The sequence below is a fragment of the Rosa chinensis genome, chromosome 1 (genome assembly GCF_002994745.2).
Source record: "Rosa chinensis cultivar Old Blush chromosome 1, RchiOBHm-V2, whole genome shotgun sequence".
NCBI lineage: Eukaryota > Viridiplantae > Streptophyta > Magnoliopsida > Rosales > Rosaceae > Rosa > Rosa chinensis.
The window spans coordinates 59,722,877-59,750,034 of record NC_037088.1 but is presented as its reverse complement, the minus strand read 5'-3'; the positions used below and the strand labels follow the sequence as shown (position 1 = coordinate 59,750,034).

Sequence of the window (27,158 nt, the reverse complement as noted above, 5' to 3'; positions counted from 1 at the left end):
ACTATACGGCACAAAGCTCATTCCTCAAACCCCAAGGACAGTGAGTTGCCATAGCCCAGAAGTGTCGTATTAAACTTTGCGAGATTTGGCTAGAAACCTTTATACATCACATAATGAACAAAACTATTAATACAAAAATGAAGCCTTCTTTTTTTTTGGGTACAAGAAAATGAAGCTTTCTTTGTGATGAAAAAGATTCTGTAAATTAGTAAATTGAAAAACAACACGACTGTTTGATATTGAAATTTTGCAGAAAACTGGTCACCTTTTTTGGAGGTCTCCACCAAACTTGTTTGACTATTTTCAAAACCTAGAGAAAATTACCAGCCACGAATTAATGTTATTTGACAGATTTCTAATAACTGATTGTTGAAGTTTGAATATCAAATTCTTTTTGTTAGATATCTTTCAAAACAAGATTGGAATATTGTTCGTGCACGATTCCTGACCCTCTTAGTTTTGGCATTTTTTCTTATTTCTCAAAAGCCAGAAACCTAAAAACCTCAATAATCGTGAAAACCTTCAAAATGAAATCCATGGGGGTTTTGCAAAAAATGGATGCTCTCGTGCTTCACCTCTGAGGAGCCTAGGCATATTTATTTTTATTCTTCACACACGTGTTTTGCTTCTTCACGCTACTATTTGGTCATCTTTGGTTTTATGTTAGCCATACCACATTACCACATGTTTTGTACTCCTCTTTGTGCAAAAGAAGGTTATCCCTGAACTAGTTAACTCGTTACAATTTTTAGCCTAAATGACAATCGACTTTTGCTTCATCACATCTAAATTCAATTTCAGAGAATCTAGATATGTAGTTATCCTCAAAGGCACTTTGGTTTTATATTGGTTATCACATGTTTCGTATTCTTCTTGATGCAAAAGAAGCTTATTAAAATTTGGTTAGTCCTAACTAATTTTGTATCTTTTAAGAACTTTAATCTAAATGACAATAAACTTTTATTCTCTCATCTCGAAATTCAGAATCTAAATTTGTACTAACTCTCAATGTCACTTTTGGATTGCTAAACTCATCACATTTTTCTCTTCAAGCTTTTGCCCAAAAGGCATCCGACTTTTTCTTATAACATTCAGGTTCAAACTTATAACTTAAACTTGTAGTTAGCCTCAAAATCACTTTAAATTCTTTTACTTACATATTTTTTCATCAAATTTAAGCCCAAGTGACAATCGAATTTTTCTTATTGAATTGAAATTCAAAGTTAAAATCTAAGTTTGTGCTTACCCTCAAAATTAAAATCGTCTTTTTATTTTTTTATATTTTTTATACTCCTAAACTCAAACTCCTCCTGTCTATTGTCAAAAATAGAAATTACATAAAAATGTCTGTTGCATCTTCATTTTCAAGTTTTCCCTCATCATATATGTAATCATGATTCTGACAAAACCAATCTAAATTTCAAATATTTGTATATCCTAATAACCGTCACACGTGCATTCAAATAACAGTCAGACGTATGTATATTCAAATAATGATTCGATAATATGTTGTGTTTACAATTTCAATAAAGTTTCGTACCCCTGAACCCCAATCTCCTCGTGTCCATTATCAAAGTGGATACGACATAATAATTTTTGTTGCGTCTTCCTTATCACGTTCTCCCATCATACGTGCAATTACACTTCCAACAAAAGTTGATATCTTTGTCATATATTCATTCGTATATCTTAACCGTCGTCACATGTGTAAACGAATAACTATCAACTTATATATTAGAATGACAATTCAATTGTTTGTCATATTTATTATTTAATCAAAATCTGCACTAGTAAAACTCTAAACTCATAATATCCTTTTATGGAAATGGAATCGTCATAACAATGTTTGTATTGCATTTCATTATCATTTCTTTAAGACTTTCATAATACTCAATCTTTTCTTGAATAATTCTAAGGTATTAGTTTTCTATTCCACCATATAAACCTTATGTTTTTCTGTTTTACACACCAAAAACAGGAAAACCAATAAAGGGAAAAGAAAGAAACGAATTAATATATAAATGCTGCCAAGTCACATGAGAAAAGCCTATTAGTCTATTTACTAGTAGCACCAGTTTCTGTACTGAAATTTATAACCTAAAAAATTCTCTCTGCCCAAAATCTTTACAGCTTCAGCTTCTTCTTCTTCTTCTTCTTCTTCTTCTTCTTCCCCCCAATGAAGCAAACCAGACGACTCCGACCCACCACTGATGCCGTCAATCCCAATCTTTTCACATGACGAAACAACCCTTCTCCGTTCTCATTACCATCCTCACCTTCATCTTGACCATTTTGTTCACCCTCCCATTTTCCCATGCACTCGGCTCCGGCGCCACTCTCGCCGTCAGCTACGCCAGTGGCACCGTCTGCGGCTTGGTCTCCGGCCAACCCACGCAGAGCATAGTCTGCTACCGGCGAGGCCAAACCATCTCCGTCGAGCCCAACGTCTCCTTCTCGTCAATCTCCGGCGGCCGGACCTCCCTCTGCGGCCTCCGGTCGGGCGGCTACGCCCTGCTCTGTTACGACAATCTACTCTCCCAAGACTCCGTCTTTGATTCGAAAAGAGTCTACTTTAACGAAAGTGGTGAATTGGAAAACATAGCCGTCGGAGAAAACCATATTTGCGCCACCGTGGTGGGTTCCGGCGCCGTGAAATGTTGGCGAGAAGACGACGGAACGTTTCAACTGCCATCTGCGTCGGACCAATTCGGGTCCGTCTCATCTGGGTCGGGCTTCTCCTGTGGAATTTCGAAGAACGACTCAAGGGTCCGGTGTTGGGGGACTAGTACTTCCATGGCGGTCGAGATTGAAAATGGGTTTGGAGAAACGGCCATGGCGAGTATTGAAGCAGGTGCTTATCACGTGTGTGGAGTCAATGTTACTGGGTCAATAATATGCAGAGGCAACAACGACTCTGGTCAATTGAATGCACCGCCGGGAAAGTTTTCCGGTCTAGCTCTCGGAGCTGAACACAGCTGTGCGATTAGAGATCCAAACCGGTCTGTGATTTGTTGGGGCGGTGGAGGCCAGTTTGGGTCTAATGTGACTTCAGCGACGTCGTTTGTGGTGATCGTTTCCGGGTCTAATTTCACTTGTGGATTAACCACAGGCAACTTTTCGATTATATGTTGGGGTCCTGGTTGGCCTAGTTCAGAGGTTGAAGGTGAGCTTGGGTTGCCGGAGATTCTTCCTGGTCGTTGTGTACAGGCCTCTTGTAGTGAATGTGGTATTTATCCTCTATCTCAAAAGCTCTGTTATGGCTCTGGGAACATTTGCAGTCCTTGTTTGGATTTGGTTCCTACATTACCACCGCCACCGTCGATTTCACCGCCACCGGAATCTCCATCCCGGGCTTTGAAAACGGGGTTGTTAGTGTTCTGCATTGTGGGTTCTATAGGAGGGTTTTCGGGGATTTGTAGTGTGATTTATTGTTTGTGGATGGGTGGTTGTTTTGGGCAAAAGAAAGTTCATAATTCAGTTCAGCCTACAATCACCAGAGCTGGCAGTTCCAACCACGGGAACACATCAAATAACAGCCCTCCTTCGAGATCAGCCACCATAAGGAGGCAGAGCTCGAGGATCATGAGGCGGCAGAGGAGTGGGCCTTCGTCGAAGCACCCAGATAGGGCTGAGGAGTTCTCACTGGCTGAGCTTGCAGCAGCTACAAATGGTTTTGCATTGGAGAACAAGATTGGTGCAGGGAGCTTTGGGGTGGTGTACAGAGGGAAATTGGATGACGGGCGGGAAGTTGCTATCAAGAGAGGAGAAACAGCAACCAAGGTGAAGAAGTACCAAGAGAAGGATACTGCTTTCGATTCGGAGTTGTCATTCTTGTCGAGGCTTCATCACAAGCATTTGGTTAGGCTTGTTGGGTATTGTGAGGAGAAGGAGGAGAGGCTGTTGGTTTATGAGTACATGAAGAATGGTGCGCTCCATGATCATTTACATGACAAGAACAATGTCGAGAGGAGTAGTAGTTTGATTAATTCTTGGAAAATGAGGATCAAGGTGGCTTTAGATGCTGCCAGAGGCATTGAGTATCTACACAACTATGCAGTCCCTCCTATAATTCACAGAGATATAAAGTCCTCGAACATTCTGATAGACGGAAATTGGACTGGAAGAGTATCTGATTTTGGATTGTCACTATTGGGTCCGGAAAATGACAGCGACTATAGGCCAATGAAGGCAGCTGGAACCGTTGGCTATATTGATCCAGAGTACTATGGTTTAAACTTATTAACAGCAAAGAGTGATGTGTATGGGCTTGGTGTGGTGTTGTTGGAGCTTCTGACAGGAAGAAGAGCAATCTTCAGGAACAGTGAAGACGGAGGGACACCTACCAGTGTTGTGGACTTCACTGTGCCGCTGATCATGGCTGGAGAGCTAGATAAGGTTTTGGACCCAAGGGTTGGACCTCCGGAAATCAATGAAGCAGAGGCGGTTGAGTTGGTGGCGTATACTGCAATGCATTGTGTCAATTTGGAAGGTAAAGATAGACCAACCATGACTGACATTGTGGCCAATTTGGAGCGAGCATTGAGTCTCTGTGAGGAAAGCCCCGGTGGCAGCATATCTAGCGGCTCAATCATCTCTGCCGATTAGTAGCGAGTGTAATGTCCTTCCCCAAAACCGAAAAGCCAAACACAGGAATTTTTTTGTTCAGTCATTTTTATTTATTTTTGTTATTGAAATGGCACCTTTTGGTTTTGGGCTGTAGAGATTTAGAGTTCCTGTCTAACATTGAGCAGTAGTGTAGGGATTTCCTGTGCAATGACAGCTGAAAAAAAAAAAAAAAAAAACCAAACATGAATTGCAGTGTTGGTTGTCTATTACTCTATTCGGGTTAAATTTATGTTCTTCGTCATTAACATGCTTTTATATTATGTTCGCGGGTTTATTTTAAATGTTTACAGAGTATAATGATAAACTGGGAGCAAGAATAACATTATTCATTATTCTCAACTGTTTCGACGCACACGTCAAAACATGCTTGTGTTCAAAGAAATGTGAAATCTTTGGGCATGGGGATGGTCCAATTCAGTGATTCATACAAAGGTGCAGAACATGGTTGGCGGGCGAATTGGGAGAGCAAATATGAAGTGGGAAAGGGTCAAAGATTGTGAACACAAGTGTCGCTTTCCATTTTTCTAAACATAAATGTGCTTTGTGCTGCCTAAAAGGTTAGCTTTTGTGTACTTGGAGCCCGCAACAGTCATCTATGAGAATTGTCCAACGCCCAAAGTAATGAGTTAGCATGGTCCAGCAAGGAAAAAGAAGCAGCAAGGAAAAGAGTTCGAGTCGCAGTCTTTGACTTTGAAATTTCAAGAGAAACTGAAAATTGAAGAGCCACACTCACACCCCAACAAGGCATTGAAACAAGCTTTCGGATCGTCGTGCTGGACAGGTTTCGATAATAATTTCTGTGAGGGTCTATTTATGAAGATGTTGTGATGGCTTTTTTTTATCGTAAATGATAAAAAGCAGAAAACTTCTCGCAACATCGCAAACAGTGAAAATCCAAAAACTCTACCAAATTATTCAATCAGTAGGACCGACAGGCCACGTATAAAAAGAGCAAGAGCTAAACCCATAACCCCAAATGAGGGCGAGAAAGGTTCTTCCATTAAATTAAACGGTGGCCCTATTGGAATACTTTGAAAGACAAAGCAGGTCGTTAAAAGTAATGAATTAATTTATGAAGATAGCAATATCATGCTGGAGTTTTATATACCAATAAATATACCAATATTTATGAGACTATGAAGTATGAACTCTGGAGATTTGGGGTTGGCCGGTGACACCCCCACCTCCTCCCTCGATCATATTTATTAAGATGTAGAATCTGTTCATATGTGACCCATGTGAATTTGCAATGAATATGAATTTTGGTAGAATATTATTATTCATTATTGTAACTTATCTTCCTTCTAATACAATATACATTGCAACAAATTTAAACAGTGCGTGTATGATTAGTAAACAGCCAAAAGGGGAGAGAATGAAGGACTTTGAATTTTTAAGGTTATAAACTGAATCCAATTACAAATTTGGAAGATTAAAATAGCAGTTGCAGTTGGATCGATTCCTGTATTAGACTAGAGAATATGGAAGGGAAAAAGTCCAGATTTACCAACTCCCATGAATCAATGCAACTTAAAGATTTTTCTTGCCATTCAAGTCTTGTTTTGAAATAGTGAGATTTTACTCCCCTTTTCGTCGTGTTTAGTTCATTCCATCACTTTCACACAATCAAACCCCTAGCGTTGATCCAAAAAGAAATGGGAGAGAAAGACCTACTAGAAATGTTCTTATTTTCGTCAAGTTTACTATAGGGTCAAAAGACTTAGTACGATCTAACCCATCAACTAACGGGTAATGAACGAATCAAACAATGTGTCTTCATATATCCCAATTCACCTACTCAGTTAATTACTTACCCAATTTTTCTCCACTTAAATAACAGTGAATATTAATGAGGAACCTAAATTAATTTCAACTGTCGTATCATTGAATTTAAATTCAATTAAATACAATTATTATTAACTGAATACGTACAGTCTTCTAATTCCTTAGTTTTTCTTAAACTTTCTACTTTTTTAAAAACACGCCTCCAAGTAGGCCTGGCAATTCAGCCCATGACCCGTTAACCACCCATTAACCGCCCGCTAAAAACCTATTTATTTCTGCCCGATAACTTAACATGTTAATGGGCTGCCAACCCGTTAACTACCCGCTAGTTAACGGGCGGAAACTAGTTGCCCGACGGAACCCATCGAACCCGGTTAGAAGAGAGAGAGAAAAAAAGAGTTATTTTTTTTTTTTTTAGAATTGTGAGCCCAATATATATTAACTTTTGATAGTTCGATTTAATGAAAATCAACAATGAAAAAGAGTTTTAATGGGTAATGGGTTGGAAGAGGGTTTTAAAAAAATAAAAAATAAATTTTTTTTTAGAAGGGTTTTAATAGATAATGAGTGTGAAAAAGAGTTTAAAAAAATGCAAATAAATAAATAAATAAATTCATTTTTATGTTAACGGGTCTTAACGGTCAATGACCAATTTATTGTTAACAGGTATTAACGGGTTTTAGTGGGTAATTGATTAGAAAATAATTTTAAAATAAAAAAATAAAAATAAAAACCTTAGCGGTCGTAACGGGTTCCAACTGGTAATCCGCGAACCCATCGGGCTCAACCCGTTCTAACCCGTTATGATAGAGAGTTATAACGAGTTGAGCCCGTTAAGTCTGCCCGTAACCCGCCCGTGACTGCACTGTTGCCAGGCCTACCTCCAAGGAATAGAGGGTTTTCTTCTACTTGACCAAAGAAATAAGAGGCTCTCCCGTCCAAAAAAAAAAAAAAACAAAAAGGAAAAAGGAAATAAAAGGCTGCAGGGACCAAGTCAAACACGTGTTGCAAGTTAAAACCCCGACACACGTGTAAACGTTTACCTAAAAGGCAAACTTGGAACGTTCAACTTTTGTTTCATCGCGCCTGTCGAAAATAAGCAAAGCAAATCGGAAATTACAGACTAATCCAGACCCACACCGGTCCTTTCTACACCAGGCATCACGTTAAAACTCGGAAACTTCTTGACTTCCACAACTTGATGATTAGTGTAATCGAAAAACAAATTGATGACTAGTAGTGAGTTGACTATGACCAGCTGGTCAAATTCCTGTTTAACTAGGCTGAATTCTATATATGTCACATCAAATCCAGATGAGTAATGCAAAACAGTTGAGTGTCAATTACTTCCGAAATATATGGATGCATGGATGAATTATATAAATGAATAGTAACAGTATCATAGGGACGGAACCAGGAATTTAAGTTGAGGGGGGCTAAATTTCCCTTATCTTGCAAGTTCTTCTCCAAGTTCATTCGTTTTTTTGTTTTTGTTTTGCTGCACAAGTATAAGAAACAGAAGCCCAATTGCATTTATCTTCATGTAGAATGTGTAGCACTTACTAACAAAACTCATCACGTATTAACAAAACTTATTGAGATTGTAAGGGAGAAAATACTAAGACTTAGATAATAAATTATGATGATGGCTTGGGTAATTATTCATTATCTATTAGATTTTTTTTTCAAATAAAAATTGGGGGGTGCTGCAGCACATCCCAGCACCCCCTTAGTTCCGTGCCTTTATTCAAAATTCTGCCTAGGTAAGACTAGTTTCTTGGCAGTGGGGAAAAAACATGGTTAGTATTCAAATTCAGTATTGGAGTATAATGTATTACCCTCGTCGATCAGATTCGGGGGTGTCTTCTTTGCCTTTTCTCTTCTACTTCATTCATCCAATCTGAGAGCCAGAGGAGACCCCTGTAGCCATAATATGATACTGCAGCTAAAGCCACCAGAATGGTGACCACAAGAAGAAATCGCTTCATGTGGGCCAAAATTTTCTGTTGAGATGAGAGGACACAGTTAGCAAGACGATAAAGAGGCAGTTCAAACTGCTACGGGTTTTCTTTTTCATGAAATACATACTTGCAGTGTCGAGATTTGTGCCACTTCTTGTCCTCGTTCACGCCTTTTCTTCCTCTTTGGTGCAGGCTTATCAGTATCTGGTTCCTTCACCTTCAAGATATATGATGGCATTAGAATGATGAAGAGCAGGTCAAATACAAGTCTGAAGTTTGCACAAACACATTGATGTGCACCAGCATGATGTTATTACCTCCACAACTTTAGGTCTGCGAGAATGCAATTCTGAATCAACAACCTTTTGTTTACTTTTGCAATTAGAGTCGCAAGGGAGGAGTCCAAGTCCAAATTGATTCTTAGGTATATCTTTGGGATCAGTACCAGCATTGCGATAGGCTGCCTGCACATCATGACATAACCACTCCCTTTTCAAGGTCTGGCATCCACAACGAACAGTAACCTTGCAGATGAAGTTAGAAATCAAGTCAGATAGATAAAGCACATGAAATGGTAATATTTAGTGCTATTACATTTCCCAGACTTAAAATTAGGTATTCTTCACATTCTTCTCCCTAAAGAAGGAAAAAAAAAAAAGTATAGTTTTCAATTGAACATTCCTCTATACCTTTTTAGAGCACTTCTCAGGTGATGAGCACTGACCAGGATGACAAGTCTCTGGGCACAGATGTGTACAATAAGGCAACTTTCTGCGAAACAAACATCAATTTTGATCTCCACTCTCAAGCTTATTCTTAACCGAAACTTGAGAAAAGAAAAAAAGAGAGATATTTTGATTACCTATGACAGAGCCCCTTACAAGAACGAACAGCGGTTTGCTCCTTTTCAGACAAACTATTATAGTATATGCACTCAAAAACATGGACCATGGAACCACAGTGACATGATCGCTTAACGAGCACTTTGCAAGGAGGGCAGTCTCCAGGATGACATGACAAGGGGCAAGGATGTATACATGCTGGCGCCCTCTCCTGAATGGACGCAGTTAAAAAATAATTAGGAATGAGGGGGAAATAAAAAAGGGGTCTTGCAGAGTTTTCAGTCAAAGATTTAGTTCTCATGGAAGGCGTTCCAACAGAAGAATATAAAAGGGGTCCGACAGGAAATCAATACACTGGTCTAGACACAAAGGAACTAATAACACCTTTTCGCAAGGAAGATAACACACTTCACAAGGCTCACTTCTAGCTTGCTGCCCTGATGGCAAAGACTGATTCTTGAGCGGGTGGCAAGTTTTGGTGCAAAAGTGGTTACCACAAGGTAGAGGATTCCCACACAAGTTATCGCAGGAAAATAGTGATTTATCTGAACAGACCATCTGAAACAAGGAACAAAGAACAGACAATGGAACTTAGGAAGATGAGACCGAGATGATAAAACGATGTATTACTTGAAATGGTCCGCGAGCAAAAACCAACCATTCTGTCTGCTGCAAAGTGCTGGCCCACACATGATCTCCAAACAAACTCTGGGCATGGAGGGCATGGAGAACCAGGAGTACACTCAGGCTGATGAAAAGACTTCTTTTTCTTCGGTTTCAATGTAAATTCTGGATTTGGAGGAGGTTTAGGTCCATGGCACCTTAAGGTTACAAAAAAAAAAAAAAGACAGGAAAAAAAAAGTAGAATTTAGAATATAGTTGTTAAGAATGGTATAGTACAGGTAAAAAGAATATCTCAAAATAACAAAACGTTCAAACCTTAGTTTGCAGTTGTGGCCACATGGGTATTCTTCTTCACAAAGTAGTTTACATGGGTGGCAAGCTCCATAATGGCATTTATGCGGCTGGGAAGGAAACAATACGCAAGTACCAATAACATGACTTGTAAAATACAATGTTGAAAAGGACTTATTTTTCTTATCTATAGCTAAAAAATGTATCAGGAAAAACTAAAAAGTGCAGGTCCAAACTAAAGGAAAGTAAATGCAACCAAAACCAGCTGTTCAGCTAGCGTGCAAGGTAGCTATCAATTGAACATTTACAACAGTTAAGACAAGATTCTTGTGATCATTCCATAAGTTACAAACTTCAAAGCACCTCAACATATGTTGGAAGAAACCTAAGACAGTAACATAAAGCTCTAAAGCAAAGAACAGAACAATATTAGAGAGAAACTACGCCAGAGCAACTAAATCTACCTTGCTATTTGGTCCATGCCTGCATAAAGGAGTAATAGGGCATGGCTTACGACATCGAGGAGGCTTCTGATCCATCTCAGTGCCGCAAGGAACCTGAATCAAACCCATTAGGATGGCAAATACATGTTTAGACCAATTACTTAAAGCAACTTAATGAAACAAGTGCACAGCCAGCCCATGCAAAGGGTTTCATAAAACTTTCTTTTTTTGGCAAGTGGTCACAATACCAATCACCAACTTCTAAATGATATCGATCAAAACGAAAGCTAATTCATAACATAAATATAAAAAAGATATATTCTTATTCTTCCATGAGGAAGAAAGAGTAACAATGCTTTTGCAGCAGTCAGAACCAAGGCCACCATTCATATACATGATGTTATATAGACTGACAAGACAGTACTTATAATAACCCTCTAGTGTGTAGATGAAACACAAGTACTCAATGACAAAACTCGCACCTCAAAGTGTGTGGCACCACATAAACATGCAATTGTCACCATCACTGGGCAAGGAGCACAAGCACCTCTGCACAAACGCTTACAATTATATTCATGAAATTTTAGCTAGGGCTTCACAAGTAGCAATGTAGCATAATCACTTGATAGGAGCACATACCTATGGCAGGGAGATGGGCATTTGTGGTTCTTACAGCGAAGCTTTCTGCCACAAATCTAACAGTTCAAGATATCAGTACAATACACAATTTATTTACAGAATTACAGAATACTGTATGAAGGCTAAAAGAAACATACATACCTCTGAGCATGGTGGGCAGTCCCCATCACAGCAGCGGCGTTTACAAGGATGCCGCCCGCAGTCTCTTAATCTCTGGCACTTCCTTTCACATGCCAAATCTTGATGACAAGGAACCTATTCTAGATCCAATTACACCAACATATCAGCCAACTCACAAAAAAATTACAAACAATCCATTCACAATCCAAAACATTTTGAGCAAAATGGCAGACACTCTACCTCCTTCTTCAAGCCCCCGCAGCGACACCTCTTAGTGACAACTGTTCTGCAAGTCTCAAGGCACTGCCCGCGATGACACCTCTCCGGGCACCTATGGTAGCCACAGCTTAACATCTTATCACAAGTTGCACCACACAGCGGCACTGCATCCTTGCAAGACAATCCTTCATGCACTCTCTTCCCACACGGACATGTTCTCTTCCCCTGAAACGGGCACGGTCCACACTCCCCCGAATGACACCCTTTACTACACATATGCTGTCCACACCCCAGCATTCTCTCACAATTCTCCTCACACCTAAAATCAAGCCTCTCACAACACTCCTTCTCCTCCTCCCTCTTCCCACATTGGCACCTGTATCTCCCCCTCACCCGACACGGCGGGCAAGGCCCCTCGTGGCAAATCTCCGAGCAGCGGTGAACCCCACACGCTAATTTCTTCTCACAAGCATTGTTACATGAGAAATTCTTAAACCCACACCGCCTCATGTCCTGGACAGAGCCACAGAAGCAGCGAGCCTTCACGAGCTTCGGGCAGGACGGGCAGGGCCCCGGGTGGCACAGAAGCAAGCAATGGTGGCCGCAATTGTGCTTCAGAGGCCTATTACAGACCTCACCGCACGAATGAGGAAGAATCCACGGGTCATCACTCGGTGGATTCTCGAGTTTTCCACAGAAGCACCGGTAAATCTTTGGGATTTGAGACTGGGTGTACTCTACTCTACATTTAGGGCAATTCCAGAGTGATACCTCCGCCGCTTTGCTCTGCGAAATCGGGAGGCGCGTGGAGGCGCGTAGCGCGGACAAGTCGGAGGCCTGGCGGGCCCAGCTCTGGATGCAGAAGAGGTGGAAGACGGAGAAGCAGACGGAGGTGCAGGACCACGTCGGGTCCCCGGGTCGGATCCGCTCCAGGCATATGAGGCATGACAGAGCGCCGGAGGAGGATGAGGTCAGGAAGGACTGGATCTTGGAGAGGTCGGCGTTGGTGGCGGAGGTTTTTCCAGTGAATTCTAAGTAGGATCGGAAAATGGAGTCGGATAGGTCCGAGTGGCGGCGGGCCGGTGTGGATCCGGATCCGGATCCGGATTCGCTGTGATCGGAATCGGAATCGGAGTCCGAGCTCATTTTGGGGATTTTTGGGGTGAAGATATATTTTTTTTTGTCCCTGATCGATTTGTAAGAGCGCGGCAGATTCTAGAGCCTATTTAGATTTGAGCGCCACTCTAATGGGCCGATGATGGGCTGAAAAAATTACAAAGCCCGTGAAAGTTTAGACATCGGTGTGGGAATGATTCTTAAACTCATACCCTAATAACTATCTAAGAACTTGTTTGGTTCACGGAAAAGAAAAGTTCCCATGTGAAGGGAAATAAAATTTCCGAACAACTTTACATTCCAATGTTTGATAACGTAAGAAAAGTTATCAGGAAAGTTGTTAAAAAGTTTATTACATATGTTGTGACTTGTGAGTAATAAATGCAAGGAAAAAATGAGGGAAATTGGTTCTTTTGAGATTTGGAAAGAACCATTTTCTCTCTTATTTTCCCTTCCTTCAGGAAAAGTATTTCCTTTTGCATCCCAAACGTAGGAAGTTCCTCCTTGTGCTTCCTTTCCGCGAACCAAACGTGGCTTAAGGATTATTCAGGAATCGATTTCTGATAATAAAAGCACGTTTACTTACTTGGAATGGGAGAGGGTAAAACTATTCCTACGTTTACTAACACATAAAGGAATCAGAATAATTCCGGATAAAAGTATTAACACATGAAGGAATCGGAATAAGTGTAGGTGTAGGTCCCACTAGAGGTGTAAATGAGCTGAGCCGGAGCGAATACCAGGGTGATCATGTTCGTCTCATTTATTTTTCATCAAGCTCGAGCCGGGCTAAAGCTTGAATTTTTTTTTCCATGCTCAAGCTCAGCTCGGCTTGAATATTTTTCTTAAGACCTAACTAGGCTCAGCTTGGCTCGATTTATTAGAGAAGATCGAGCTTAAATAAGGTTCGGCTGAGTTCATTTGACTTTAAATTTAAAAATTAAAAAAGGAAGAAATAAAATTTAAAATAATAATCTAAAATTTGATGTCTAACCATCACATAAATCCCGGTTGGGTGTTTTGTAGTTCACCAAAGAAAAGACATAAAAAAAAAAAAAGTACTTAAAAGTTCATTAGCGCTCCTAGCTCTGCTAGGGTTTATCGTTGGGTTTCCCCCTTCGACAAATTTCTCAGGATCTCACGATCTTGATGGTCATGGCTACTGCTCATCTGGTAGCTAATCGTTTCTTTATTGGTTTTGCTTTTGCTTTCTTGCTCGGAGCGCCGCCTTGGTATGGGTTCCCTATGGTTACTGTTTGGGAGGGTAGTGTTGCTGTTTAGATGGTTGATCGGAGGCCGAACTCTAACGGCGTGGTTCTGGTTTGGCCTAAGGTGGATGGGCCCGTCTGGGTTTTGGATCGGGGTCATCTGCCTTCCGACGGTGATAGGGATTGTACAATCATATCGCTGTGGTTGGCCCTGGTGGTTCGCTGCAGCGTCGTGGTGTTGCCGGAGTGGGGTTGGCCGGACCAGTTCAGGGGACGATCAAAGCTTGGAGAATCTTCAGGTTGATAGTGATGATGGATCTGCTCTTGATTAGTCGATTGATGGTGGGGGTAGCAACCGACGCGGTGGCCAGATTGCTTCTGTTGGCGGTGGGGGTTGTCTCTGGTTCATGAAGGCGGAGTATCTGGTCTTCGATGGTGGAGGTGGTACTTTGTCTGGAGGCGGTGACGGTTTCTGGGTGGAATCTGATCCCCTTGGGGTTGTGACCCACGGCGGTAGCGGCGACAGCTTCCACGGCTGTGATGGAGTGCGTGCGGTGCCCTTAACAATTTCGCCCTACTGGGCCAGCTGGGATGACGGCGACGGCAAAATTGTTGGAGAGGCTAGGGTTTCTCCTAAACTGGCTTGCTGGGCTTTAGGGTTTACCCAACTTGGGCCTTGGAGGTGGTTAATTTTGACAGGGTGTTGGGCCCTTTTTGGGCCTCCTGATGCAGAGGATAATGTGGAAGGTGGTCTGCCACCTTCTACTGCTATTTTAATTTAATTTCTTTTTGGGTCTCAAAAATCAGTGCTTTAGTTGTTTTGCATAAGTGGAGGATGGTATGTCATTCTTTGCTTTGAGGTTTCTGGTTTTTGTCAAAATAATGGTGCGTAGACTTCCTAAAAGGTGGGTGTACTCGGGATTTTTTGGGATTTTATTCTTCTAGAACAGGGTGTCATGAGGTTCTAAGGAACGATTGCTTTCTGTCGACCCCATAGAGGTGTTTTGTTTTTGTACTGCTTGCTGAATCTAATGAAAGGGCTGACCTATTTCTTTCAAAAAATCACATAAATCCCTTTTGACTTTATTGTAATATATTTTACTTAAAATCTCAAATTCTCTTCCAATTGAAAAGGAATTTTTTTTTTTTTTTGAATAAAGGGTTGGTGCGGCTGCCCTCAAGCCTTGATTAATGAAACTGTCGAATACAAGGGGGGGACATTGAGCCTAAACCCCTGATTACAATAGGCACCTAGAGAACATCCTGAAATAATATCATGACTCTCTACTAAACAATTGTATTCAATTACGCACCAACTAGCAAAGAGCGCTCTACATGCGACTCTATTTGCTTTACAGCGGTGACACAACGGAAAGATGACTCGATCTGCAACTCGATTACAAACGTTATATTTTTATTATACTATAAATTTTCATGAGTCGAGTTTTAACAAACGTTGAGCTTTAACAAATTCGAGCTACTCATGAGGTAGAAGAGCCGAATATATCATTGTTCAAGCTTGGCTACTTTTTTTGTCGAGCCTAATATTGAGCTCATATTCGGCTCATTTATCTTACGAACACGAGCCGAATGAAATAAAATCGAGCAGAATACGAGTCGAACACGAGTTGTATCGAGACTATTTACAGCCCGAGGTCCCACATCCTTATAAGGAATCAATTCCTGAATACTCAGGAATTTAATTACGAAATGGGGAGATGAGTTTAAAAATCAACTCCTCCGGAATCAATATCAATTCATTTCCTCTCTCATTCTAGTTGTCTTCGATTCATGATTATTTTTCATTCCGAGTAAGTAAACGTGCCATAAAATAAGACCCACACCCATTCAAATACATTTATATTTTATTAATAAACGCCATAACTCTCATACCCGAACATTCCCTTAATTTCCATTCTCATTCAAAGCAAGCAAACGTGTCCTGAATTCAGCTTCAAAAGTTTATTATGAAACAACAGCTGTGTTCTCAACCATTTTCTCAATCTTACAAATTTATACACTGGGAAAGCAATTCTTTTTACGATAAAATACATACAGCACTCCTCACAAAAATTTACAATCTAAATGAAACTCCATAAAAGGCTTTTTTTTACTTATTGTTGTTCTTCTCTGCCGTCTGTTATGGTTTCAAACTAAATCGAAGTGCATAAGAAGCTTTACGGATTTGTACTTCTCTCCCTTACGGTCGTGTAAAGGAACTGCTCGGATGCCCTTTTTCAGCTCAGATAGTGGTAGACTTGTTTGCCCTCCAAAATCATCCTTTTCTGACATGTCGTACTCGTGAACTTCAATGCGAATCACAGCCAGTTCTGGACAAGTTAATGGGAACTCAAATGATTCGTCCCAAGCAGGAATCCAGTCATCCTCTAGCGTCTTTGTTTTCTTCATTTGAGTATCTGCAGCAACTCCAGCAATACCTACCTGAAATGTACATCATCCACAACAGTTCCAATCATTAGTTTACATAATTCAGAAGCGAGTGAAATCAGAAGGAAACAACAAAACCATAAGACACAGGATAGTAGGCCAATGCTGAGGTGTAAATGCATAACCATATGTCAGAATAGAGATCAGATTAGCCACATCAATCAAAATGATGTTTTCAATAAAGGAAGAAAGACTGAAAATAATCTTTTAGTTTGTTTCCACTAACCCTTGCATAAAAATCAGGCGGCGAATATGCATCAAAGTGTGTGTGCTTGAAGTCATAATACCACCCTTCTCCCATATAGACTTTCACCTGTCAAGGGGCAACAAAAACATAACCATTAGCTATGAGTAAACTAACATTACAGCATGAAAAACTGACTACAGTCAAGAAGCCTGGCAATAAAGCCCCCACCTTCAAAGTTTTTTTAACTGATGACTTATGTTGAGGATCAAAGACCTCATTATTTGGACCAGTCGTTAACAGAAAATCTGGTTTTTTCACATAGCCGCATCCACCATTAGCTCTAAACATTCCTTGCATCACCCAAAGTGATCTTCCATATCCCTGTCACAAGGAAACCTTTACTCACTAATTTCAAGAGGTAAACTCAACATTAGGACCAATATAACACATTAAAATTCTCATATGATGGCTAGCTAAACACAACAAATTAACATCCTGATTTTGTACAATTGTCATCCTCTTTGTTCAATATACATACATTGATAATATAGAAAAATATTCGCGTGTCACATAAGAAAAGAACAAAAATTCCTAATGGTTAACTCCTTGACTTTTACTGTCTCAAGTTTACTCCAGAAGGGGAAGCAGTGGGTCATAATTTGAATTACCAATATAAAAAAATATATATATATATATATAAAATAAAAATAAAAAAACTTTTAGGACAAGTAAAATCCTTACCTGCATATTAAATGCAACCATTTGAGCACCATGCGACCACCCAATCATTGGGTTATAATTTGATGAGTCCACACGTATACCCTTTGGGTACACCCTCAGAATATTCCTCTGGGTAAATCTGAACAGAACCAATCGTCAGAATGGAATTTCTTTCTATTAATAATCAAACATACAAATCTGCATTACCAAATATTATGATTCCTAAGTTGGAAACAAAGATGTGACTGCATAAAAGTGGAAGCATAAGAGCACATAAAACAATACTTGGCATATAACAAAAGTGCACGCAGGTCAATTCTTGGCCTAAATTGAATCTTCCCCTCTATAAGATCTATCCATGACAGTAACTTCAACTCTATCGAGCAATTGAAGTGTAATTAGCATAGAGCAATTAAACTGATTCCTTTTTGATAAAGCACTAGGATGGATGTATGCGTCATGGTTGGTTTAGAGATGACAGTTCTAGTCTTTAGTTTCTGGTTCACATATATGTCAAACCAGACACGACACCAGTAAGGAACATGTTGCATTAGTGTTCCTATATCTAAAATGAGTAATCGAACAAGTCGATTTTCGCGGTACACTCTTCTAGCAGTAATCATTAATATTCTGCAGACCATGCCATAGATGGTTGAAACGATAAGGAATACAGCACAGTTCATAAAAGATTTTGATTAAATACCTGACTATCTCTTTTCCATAAGTTACTGATGCCTTTTCAAGCTGTTGCTCACTTAAGCTAAGACGCCGCACTTTATTAGGATCCACTTTGAGACACTCCACTAATCCACCTTTGGGTTTCCCAGCATGAATGGCAATCAAACGCTTATATTCAGGTGCCTCATTTTGTGGGCACTTGGACTCCTCAACATCTTCCTCCTCATTGCTATTATTTTCATCCAATTCATTCTGCTAAAATCATAACTTGAGTAAGAAATTTGCACATCAAATCAGCAATGTAGCAAGTTACACACACAGCCTCACCACCTTGTCATCTTCTGCAACTGCTCCCTTTTGGTCCGGGACTTCGCTACCCCAAGCTTCCTCATCAGGAGCTAAACTCGCTCCCCTCTTTAAGTCATTTCCAGCTGCGGCAGCTTTTGCTGCAGCTTTTTCGGCGGCAGCTTTAGCCTCAAGATATTCTGAAGGTGGTTTGGTTGATATAATAATCCTTCTCTTTAGTGATTCTGGGGATGGAAAGTCTTTAAGACACTCGGATCCCGGAGGATAAAACAGCACCTCTCCAAATGTTTGGGTAATCATCTAAAAATGAAAAAAATCGACACGACACACAACAGTACATATAATCAGAACATGAGGGTATGAATTCTGGATAAAAGAAAAATAATAATTACAAAAATAACGTACCCCAGCCACTTTAGCCTGAAGATCAGGGGTTAGATGATCCTCTAAGGTAATTACAACAGGGTACTCGGATTTTACAAAAGCATGTTCCTTTATACACTGGAAGCATTTGATAAGTGGCACCGGAGCAGTCAATGTCCTGTAACAAAACAACAAACCTTGAGGCCAATTTACCTATACAATTCACTATCACATTACTACTTCTCAAATCGGTCCAAATTACACAAAGATCTGAAACACATAAACACACGTACCCTCCATGAAGTACATCCACATCATCTTTCTTCGAATTGGGCCAAATATCAAGTTCAATCACTCTCACGCCTCTGAGAAGAGCTTCTTTAATCGGCACATCACTGCAGTCACTGCTCAGCTGATTTCCGGTCAAATAGGAATTATGTCCGGTGTGTATGTAATAATGCGACAAAGGCGCATTCATATCATGGTGCACCTAATAATCCACAAAATTCACCAAAAATTTCACCCCAGAAACTAATCCAAAACAATCCAAACCCGTGTAACTTGTTATTAGTACCTTATTGTTGTTGATAGGGGGTTATTGTCACTGAAGAGGAACTTGAAGAAGGCCTCGAGGTTGAGAATCTTGCGGTGGAAGATATTGAGGTGCTTGAAGTCGTTGAGGCTCTGATCCAGTAACACCTGGGTCTCCTCCTTGGTCAGGTCCTCCTTCTGGACCTCGGTCAGGAAGCGGTGGAAGTGATCGAGGGTCATGACGCCATTCTCGGAGTGCTGGTCAAACAGGGTCTTGATCTCCGGCGGAGCCTCCGATACCGCGAGGCGGAAGCGCCGCCGGAAGCAGAAGCACACTCTGTAGGTCTGCTTGGGCTGCTTGGACATACCGGAGAGTTTTTCAGGTGATCGGGTGGGATTGCTGATGTGTGTGTGTCTGTTTGTTGTTTGGGTGTGGAGACGATGATAGTGTAGGCAGAATCAAGAACCGTGGGAAAATTGAAGAAGGATGAGGTGGGGTCCAGTTTCAATTCCAGCTTACTCGTTGCTTTTATTACTTTACAACTGCCTCCTGAGAGGCAGATAGAGAGTGGTGTTTTTATTCTGACTTAAATTCTTCCCGAACTATATTACACGACAAATTACTAACGGATAAAAATGTATTGTAGCTAACGGCTCCTGTTTTTCCACTGAGTTACAGAGGTTCAAAAGCTGTTATGGTGTTTGTTCTTGAACCCCCCAAAATCCAAAAGAAAAAACAAGTCAAAAATATCAGAGTCATGCACACACTTACCTTAATAAATCATAACTAATAATATCTCAGGCTGGCTTCATAGTTAAGCAAATGGAAATATCACTCATTTGATAAGTACATATCAACTCTAGGGATATGCAAGTAGCCAGCTGTTCCGCGTAACATTCTTTTGTATTGATAAAAATATAGTCGCTATTCTCTAATTTTTTCATTTCAATTGACTAAAATACTGATGGAGAGCCAAGTGTTCAATAATACTTCAACAGCATAGTGCTTTATTTACACCGGAATAGTGACGCCTGAGGCATACAAACCGTATTTTACCACAACACATGATACACGTGATGTGATTTTTTTTAAAGAAGTAAAATACCATTAAATACTAAATCCTTTGGGACACCCACATACACGTGACGTGATGCGATAGTGAGACTGAAATCCCGAACCGCCTTTTTCTCTATCGGTCTTGACTAAGAGCATTATAAGAGCAAGTTCACCCGTTAGATCACCAGGTCACCTACTATTCATTGTTTTTTAGTGTTTATTTCCACTATCTGGGATTCTGGGTCACGGGCACAGTTTCCAATAAAACTTAGGTCACCAGATCAGCTTGCAGGTCACCAGGGTTAGGCCTCATCATTTAGCCATACCCGGCCCTTGCATTAGGGCGGGCCGGTCCTACCCTTTCTCAAATAGGGTAGGGTAACGGTCATGTAAATGAAGCCCGACCCTACCCTACGTCGAGGCCCGTTTGAGCCCTTTAGGGCCAAGCCAGGCCTCACCCTTTAAGCCAGCCCAATTAAGCCCTAATAATTTTCTATTTTTTAAATATGCTTCTCTTTAGTCTATAATATACAACTTTTTTTTTTTAAATCATATCAATAACTAGTCTTTTTGTGAGTCGAACTCATAACCTTCCACTTAAAAATAGGAGACCTATGCCACTAGACCAAATGGTGCTGGGCAACTTATCTATTTTTTGTAATTGATTTCCTAAACTTTATTTTCTTTAATTTTTGTTTCCTTTGTTAAATAACAATTAATTTTGAGAGATTTAGAGAGATAATTAATTGAATATAACCATCTTAACTAATATTTATAAATGTTATAACTTATAAGTTAATTTCAATATATATATTTATATTAAATATGATCAACAAAAAATAATGAGTCGTATATTACCGATATAATCATTGAGAGCTACATTTTGAGATAAAAAATAAAAGTAATATATTTCTTTTTGTTAAACAAATTAAGGCCCATTTCGGCCCTATTCGGAAGGCCGACCCGATCCAGCCCTTTCGGTCCTAGTGGCTAGGGCCTTTCGGGCGGGTAAGGGTTAGCATATTTAAACCCCGGCCCGACCCTAAATTTTGTTGACTTTGATTAGGCCCGGCCGACCCGGCCCGACCCTAAGCCCTAAAATTTAGAGTAGGGCCGGCCCTAGCCCGACCCATAATGACCCCTAACCAGAGTGACCCAAAAAGTGACTCAAAGTGATTCATGGCGATCCAAGACACAAAATATGCTGTGTCCGTGACCCAGAAAGTGAAAATACATATAAAAATATTAAATAGTAGGGTCCTTGACCCAAAGCCCCAAAATGAGGGAAAATTATCTCACTTACCCCAGTAAGAGATTTTTGTTCCCACATACACAATTTAACAGGGAATGACCATTTTGCCATCAAACTAATTAAAAAATTACAATAACGTCATCAACATCAACCCCTCTCTCTCTCTCTCTTTCTCCTCCCGATCTGAAACTCTCTCTCTCTCCTTTCTCTCTCTCCTCTTGATCTGAAACTCTCTCTCTCTCTCTCCAGCAGGATGCCCATGACGCCGACTTCCGGCGACGGCAACGGCAACTGCGTCTGATCAGATTTCTGTCACCGCGATCTCCGCTCGTGAAACGCCGTCGTTGGACATCGATCCCTCCAAGCTCAAGGTCGGTATTCTATTCCGTCCTCATCATCGTCGAGTTTGGCTTCGCGGTGGCGACAATAATGTTGCAGAGCTCCATGACTTTGGTCTTCAGGACGATTGTTGAGGTACGGCTTGAAGTTTGCGAGCTTCTTGAGGTTTGCGCTGGGAGGGTACTTCTATGCAGGGAAGACTATTTTGTGAATAAGCGCCATGTGACTGGAGAGTTCGAGAAGAAATACGAACGTAAGAGATCCTCTCAATCTTCAATTTGTGTATGGGAAATTGATCAGAATATATGTCTTTTGTATATATGTAGTATAATATAGGTATTTTTGTTTGCGTGTATATATATATGTATGGGAATTTGAATCCTGGGCACCATAGTGTATTTAATTTTGGGTTTAATTCTGGCTTGTTTACTGGTGGTGCATTATTTGCTGCAATTTTGAGTTTAATCTTGAGCTTTCAGTAATTTTTGCCATTTGTGTGTTAAGCATCTTCATAAATTGAAGGTAGTGTTCTAATTTGGAGTTTAATTAACTCTCAATAAAAGTTTTATCAGAGGGCAATAGACGCTTATTGGGGACAATAGACGTCTATTGGGGGGCAATACATGGCTGATAGTCGTCTATTAGGAGGGCAATACATGGTTAATAGACGTCTATTGGGGGGCAATACATGGTTGATAGACGTCTATTGGGGGGCACTATATGGTTGATAGACGTCTATTGGGGGGCAATACATGGCTGACAGTCGTCTATTGGGGGCAAAAAAACTTTCCGCTGGGTGGTAGCCGGGATTCAGGCGAAGTTGGCCGGAATCCGGCTGCCGGTGACCAGAATCCGGCGAAGTCCCCTATGGTTTCTCTCTCTTCCATTCTCTCTCTCTCTCCCTCTCTAAGTAACAAAGGTGAGGGTAAAATGGTATTAAAAAAATAATAAAAACAAAAAAAAAATCTTAATGGGGTATTAGGGAATACATCATTAGAGTGTTTTTGGTAAGAGGGAATTAAAAAAACTTAGTGGGGTAAGTGAGAAAAAAATCTCTCAAAATGGTGTAAATGGACAAAAACCCTTAAATAGTATGTGACATGATGACCCACGAGTGAACTTGCTCTAATAATTTTAGTCGGCAAAACAAAGAACGACGCTTGCAAGTTAATCAATGAATAATTGAATGGCATATACCAATTCCAATTCTGAGGACAATACAGCCTGGATCATATTACGTCGACCATAGTGGTGAAGTAGTGGTGCCAATTTAAATTGCTAACATACTCATTTGAATCATCAGTTCATGACCATACCATACTACCAGCCATTGACTTCAACGTCCACGGACAAAAGCCAGACAATGACTATACCGTGTAGACAGATCCATCAACAATTCAGCACTCACAAACGACCCTACACAATTTACTCACCTGTTCATGTCGGTAACCTTCTTATAGAATGATTGTATATCCAGAATGATATAGCGATGAACCGCAGACAAATTCGTAATAAAATCGAAATTACATTCTATGTTGTTCTTTCTTTTGACTATGTTTGAAAATTTTAAAGACTTTCTAGGTCTAAACACTAATCTCTCAGCGCATGTAAATGCTCTGACTATGCATTATAATACAGTGTCAGATCACTTTGACAACTTCGTGAGTCGTACGCGGGTGGGGGATTCTCAATCAGGATACTCAACCACAAGGCCGCTTGCAATGGTTTATCCCAAGTCTAATTTTCATGTACTTGTCTAATATGGAGTCCAACTGGCATATCGATTGTGATTTGGAACTGTATCATTGTTAGTATACTCATGTTAGAGATAAACTCATCATTGATTTGTAAAATTAGGAAAACCCCACTGTCCACTAGCAGTTTTCTAAGTCAATGTCATGGCTTCAATCCAAAGTAATCCCAAGAGCATAATCAACTTTCTCACCAATTACAGATCGAGTACCTGTGTATGCTATTGAAACCATGACAAAGGCCTCAAAAGACAGACACCATGATGGATAAGGATGATTGCTATGGAGTATAGACTAGGCAGGTGCGAGATTTGACTCAAATTGAAACCGCATTAGGAGCCTTACAGATGTGTATTTCTCACCCTTATGATCGTAAAGTGCGACTGACCGGAACCCGGTTCTTAGCTCCGAGACCGGCAAACACGTCTGGCCACCAAAGTCATCTTTATCAGACCTGTCATACTCTCGAACTTCAATCCGAAGTATAGCGAGCTCTGGAACGGTCATACCGAAAGTAAACTCTTCATCCCAAACAGGTATCCATTCGTCGTTTTTTATTTCTGTTTTGTACTTGGCACAATCTGAAGGCACGCCAACAATATAAACCTGCCATAAACCCATGAAATACTTTCAGTACTAGCCACACACTAATGGACCATGCACTTTTCCTAGTTGAACATTCATCTATAATTGTTAGACACAAAAGTCTTACGGAATTGGCTAGTAGTTCCCACTACTGTATGAGGTTTTGTACATAGAAAAGGCTTCTAAATCCATGATCAAAGTCCATAAAACACTAGTGATACAGCAACAATAAATTCTCGAATCACTGGAAAACAAAACGGATCTTACTAACTTTTGTGTAGAAGTCTGGTGGGGAGAACGAATCGAAGTGTGTTTGACTAAAATCCAAGTGCCATCCGTTCCCAACGTATACTTTCACCTGTCAATTAACATCAATGCTCTGAGATCATTGCCAATATGCTGAAAACTCAAGTTAAATAAATTGTCCTCTCACCTTCAATGTCTTTGTCACCATCAAGTGCCTTCTAGGATCAAAAACCTCATTATTTGGGCCCTTATGCATCAAAAAGCCAGGCTTTTTCACGTAACCGCACCCTCCATTGGCTCTAAACATCCCATGCATCAACCATAGTAATTTGTCACGTCCCTGTTATAAAGTTTTATATGCAGAGATCGGGTTATATTTCTTATCGATCTCTGCCATCGACATATTATTAGTTAATGGTAAGATTAGTCACGAACTTCAAAGCTAACCTGCATATTAAACGCAACCATTTGAGCTCCATGCATCCACCCAACATGCGGTTTGTAATTCGAGGAGGTAACTCGTGTTCCCTTGGGGTAGATCCTTAGAATGTTCCTCTGTGTGAACCTAGAGATCATAACACAACACCAAGTATCAGAATCATTACCTAACGACAACCACTAGAGAACAAAGATAAACAAAAGGCTCAGATATCTGCTTGCCGCAGATATTACCTAACAATATCAGCTCCATGATCTTCAGCAGCCTTTTCTAGTTTTTGTTCACTCAAACTAAGACGTCTTACTTTTTCACCAACCTCTAGAGCCTCTTTCAAACCACCCTGTGGTTTTCCAGCATGGATTGTTATAAGTTCCGCATACTCAGGTGCTTCTGACTGGATGGGTTTGATGTCAACTGCAGTTTTGCTCTCAGTTTCTTTATCACTGCAGTCACTCTGTACCCATTAAAAGAAGTAACGTAAAGAAACATGTGCTGAGAAACCAAATTGGTGAGAACATAAACTGCATTACTCAGCTCACCTTTTCTGATTCTTCAGATGAATCCTTGTCATTACCTTCACCTACTTTTGGTGGCTTGGTTGAGATAATAATCCGATATTTTAAAGCTTCAGGTGAAGGAAATTCTGTCATCGGGTCTTCTGGCTTTGGATAATACAACATATCTCCAAATATTTGGGTAACCATCTACACATTAAATCACCAATTCTAGGTCACAAACTAACAAAAAATGTGAAAGCAACAGATGCGTACTGTAACTACAATCTCAACCTTCAAACAGAACTGACTACTAGATCGACCATCTATAAGAACTAATGAAAGCTAAGTACCTCTGCAACAATACACCGAAGCTTGGTCGTAAGGTGGTCTTCAAAAGTAATAACAACAGGGTATGGAGATTTATCAAAAGCATGTTCTTTAATGGATTTCAAGCATTTGACGAGTGTCACAGGAGCCGTCAAGGTCCTGCATTGTGCAGAATTAGTTCTTATTCTACTTTGCCATCCCTAAACTATAAAGGAAAAGTCGAAAAACAAACAGTAGTACCTAATTCAACTGAGCTTTACTAAGCGGATTAGTACCTTCCATGATAAACTTGAACATCCTGTTTCGAAGACGTTGGCCATAAATCAAGCTCAATTACTTTGACCCCTCTCTCCAAAGCCTTAATGATTGGCACATCACTACAGTCACTGCTGAGTTGATTCCCAGTAAGGTACGAATTGTGCCCTGTATATATGAAATAATGCGACAACGGAGCAGTCATATCATGGTGTACCTGAAAAACCAAAAAGCACCAAAATTTCCAACCACATTTAACACAATCTCACCCACCAACAACAATAACAAACAAACCCAAATTGGTCCCCTGATTTCTTCTCAGCATCATAAGCACAAATCAGAGTAAAAATTTCACATTTCTTAAAAAGCGAAAATTAGGGAGTGCGGATTTCACCAACCTCTCGTTTGATGGGGCCGTTGAATTCTTCCTCGAATAGGAAATTGAAGAATTCGTCCAAAGTGAGGCCGTGCTCATGAGTTTGGTGGGCCGGCGCGGCAGTTTTGTTCTCTTTGGACTGTTTCTTGTCTTTCTTGTGTTTCGGGTCCGTAAGATGCTGTCGTCGGAGGGAGAACTCATGTAGGATGCGCTTGGCATCGGCCAAAGAAACGGATTTCTCGGCCTGGTGTTCGATCAAGAACGTATGGAACTGATCGGGGGATATGAGTTCCCCGCCGGCGGCGAACTTGGAGAAGATGTCCTTGACGTCGGGAGGTGGCTTCAACTCGCTGATCTTGAACTTGCGGTTGAAGAACTTGAACATCTTGTAGTTGTTGGTGTTATTCCCGTCGCCCATTTTCTTGATCTTTTTCTCCGATGATGAGCCGAAAGTCTTGCTCTCTTTGGTTTTGGATTTTGGATTTTCCGATGATGATCGATGAGAATGGGACATTGTTTTTGTGTTTTAAGGATCGTTTGGTCGAGAGTAGCAGAGGAAACTAGGAAGACGGCCTAGGATTCAGCTGGTTCATTCGACCATTCCAACGTCAAACTTCGAAAACTTCCCTCTCTCTCTCTCTCTCTGGAAATTAAAAAGAACAAAATTAAAATAACGAAAATGATAAAATACAAAGAGGGTCGTTGAATGAAGATAAACCGGCACCGCCTTAAAAAAGGAGGGACTCGGGGAGGTTCAAAGTTTTGGTTTGTCTTCTTCTTCTTTCCTAAATTCTTCGGACGTCGACAAGGACCGTTCTCAAATCCCATAATATCTCATCTTACAATATTCTTTTCTTTAAACAAGGGGTGATGGGTTGGATCTCCACTATTTTTTTTTTTTTTGAGAATTCGAGTAAATGAAGATTT

At 40.4% G+C, this 27,158-nt stretch overlaps 4 protein-coding genes across 6 annotated transcripts; 1 reads left to right on the top strand and 3 right to left on the bottom strand.

The window, feature by feature from the left end:
• The first annotated feature begins 2,073 nt into the window (after positions 1-2,073).
• Positions 2,074-4,802, top strand: LOC112182976 (putative serine/threonine-protein kinase-like protein CCR3). Its single transcript, XM_024321561.2, has one exon. The coding sequence runs from the start codon at positions 2,236-2,238 to the stop codon at positions 4,603-4,605; it is 2,370 nt and encodes a 789-aa protein (XP_024177329.1). The 5' UTR covers positions 2,074-2,235; the 3' UTR covers positions 4,606-4,802.
• Positions 4,803-8,036: 3,234 nt separating this feature from the next.
• Positions 8,037-12,783, bottom strand: LOC112182975 (NF-X1-type zinc finger protein NFXL2). Of its 2 annotated transcripts, none has more exons than XM_024321559.2 (13): positions 11,572-12,777; positions 11,353-11,466; positions 11,212-11,267; positions 11,055-11,121; positions 10,594-10,686; positions 10,154-10,239; positions 9,873-10,035; positions 9,599-9,772; positions 9,235-9,425; positions 9,062-9,143; positions 8,690-8,896; positions 8,500-8,589; positions 8,037-8,414 (listed from the first exon to the last, which is right to left on the bottom strand). In XM_024321559.2, exons 1-13 carry the CDS (start codon positions 12,694-12,696, stop codon positions 8,259-8,261), a joined length of 2,604 nt encoding a protein of 867 aa, XP_024177327.1. In that variant the 5' UTR covers positions 12,697-12,777; the 3' UTR covers positions 8,037-8,258. The 2 variants fall into 2 exon arrangements, with proteins under 2 accessions (XP_024177327.1, XP_040365941.1); XM_040510007.1 differs by having other exon boundaries at positions 8,250-8,417; positions 11,572-12,783.
• A 2,981-nt stretch (positions 12,784-15,764) lies between these two features.
• On the bottom strand, positions 15,765-19,291 carry LOC112182968 (phosphoinositide phospholipase C 2). 2 transcript variants are annotated; one of them, XM_024321544.2, is made up of 9 exons: positions 19,151-19,291; positions 18,870-19,066; positions 18,619-18,754; positions 18,238-18,513; positions 17,933-18,162; positions 17,251-17,368; positions 16,738-16,890; positions 16,549-16,635; positions 15,765-16,316 (listed from the first exon to the last, which is right to left on the bottom strand). In XM_024321544.2, the coding sequence occupies exons 2-9, from the start codon at positions 19,052-19,054 to the stop codon at positions 16,023-16,025; spliced, it is 1,479 nt and encodes a 492-aa protein (XP_024177312.1). In that variant the 5' UTR covers positions 19,055-19,066; positions 19,151-19,291; the 3' UTR covers positions 15,765-16,022. The 2 variants fall into 2 exon arrangements, with proteins under 2 accessions (XP_024177312.1, XP_024177313.1); XM_024321545.2 differs by having other exon boundaries at positions 17,933-18,159.
• A 4,286-nt stretch (positions 19,292-23,577) lies between these two features.
• LOC112182967 (phosphoinositide phospholipase C 6) lies at positions 23,578-26,998 on the bottom strand. Its single transcript, XM_024321542.2, has 9 exons — positions 26,254-26,998; positions 25,876-26,072; positions 25,624-25,759; positions 25,316-25,480; positions 25,010-25,230; positions 24,785-24,902; positions 24,525-24,677; positions 24,363-24,449; positions 23,578-24,112 (listed from the first exon to the last, which is right to left on the bottom strand). The coding sequence occupies exons 1-9, from the start codon at positions 26,743-26,745 to the stop codon at positions 23,801-23,803; spliced, it is 1,881 nt and encodes a 626-aa protein (XP_024177310.1). The 5' UTR covers positions 26,746-26,998; the 3' UTR covers positions 23,578-23,800.
• Positions 26,999-27,158: the final 160 nt, after the last annotated feature.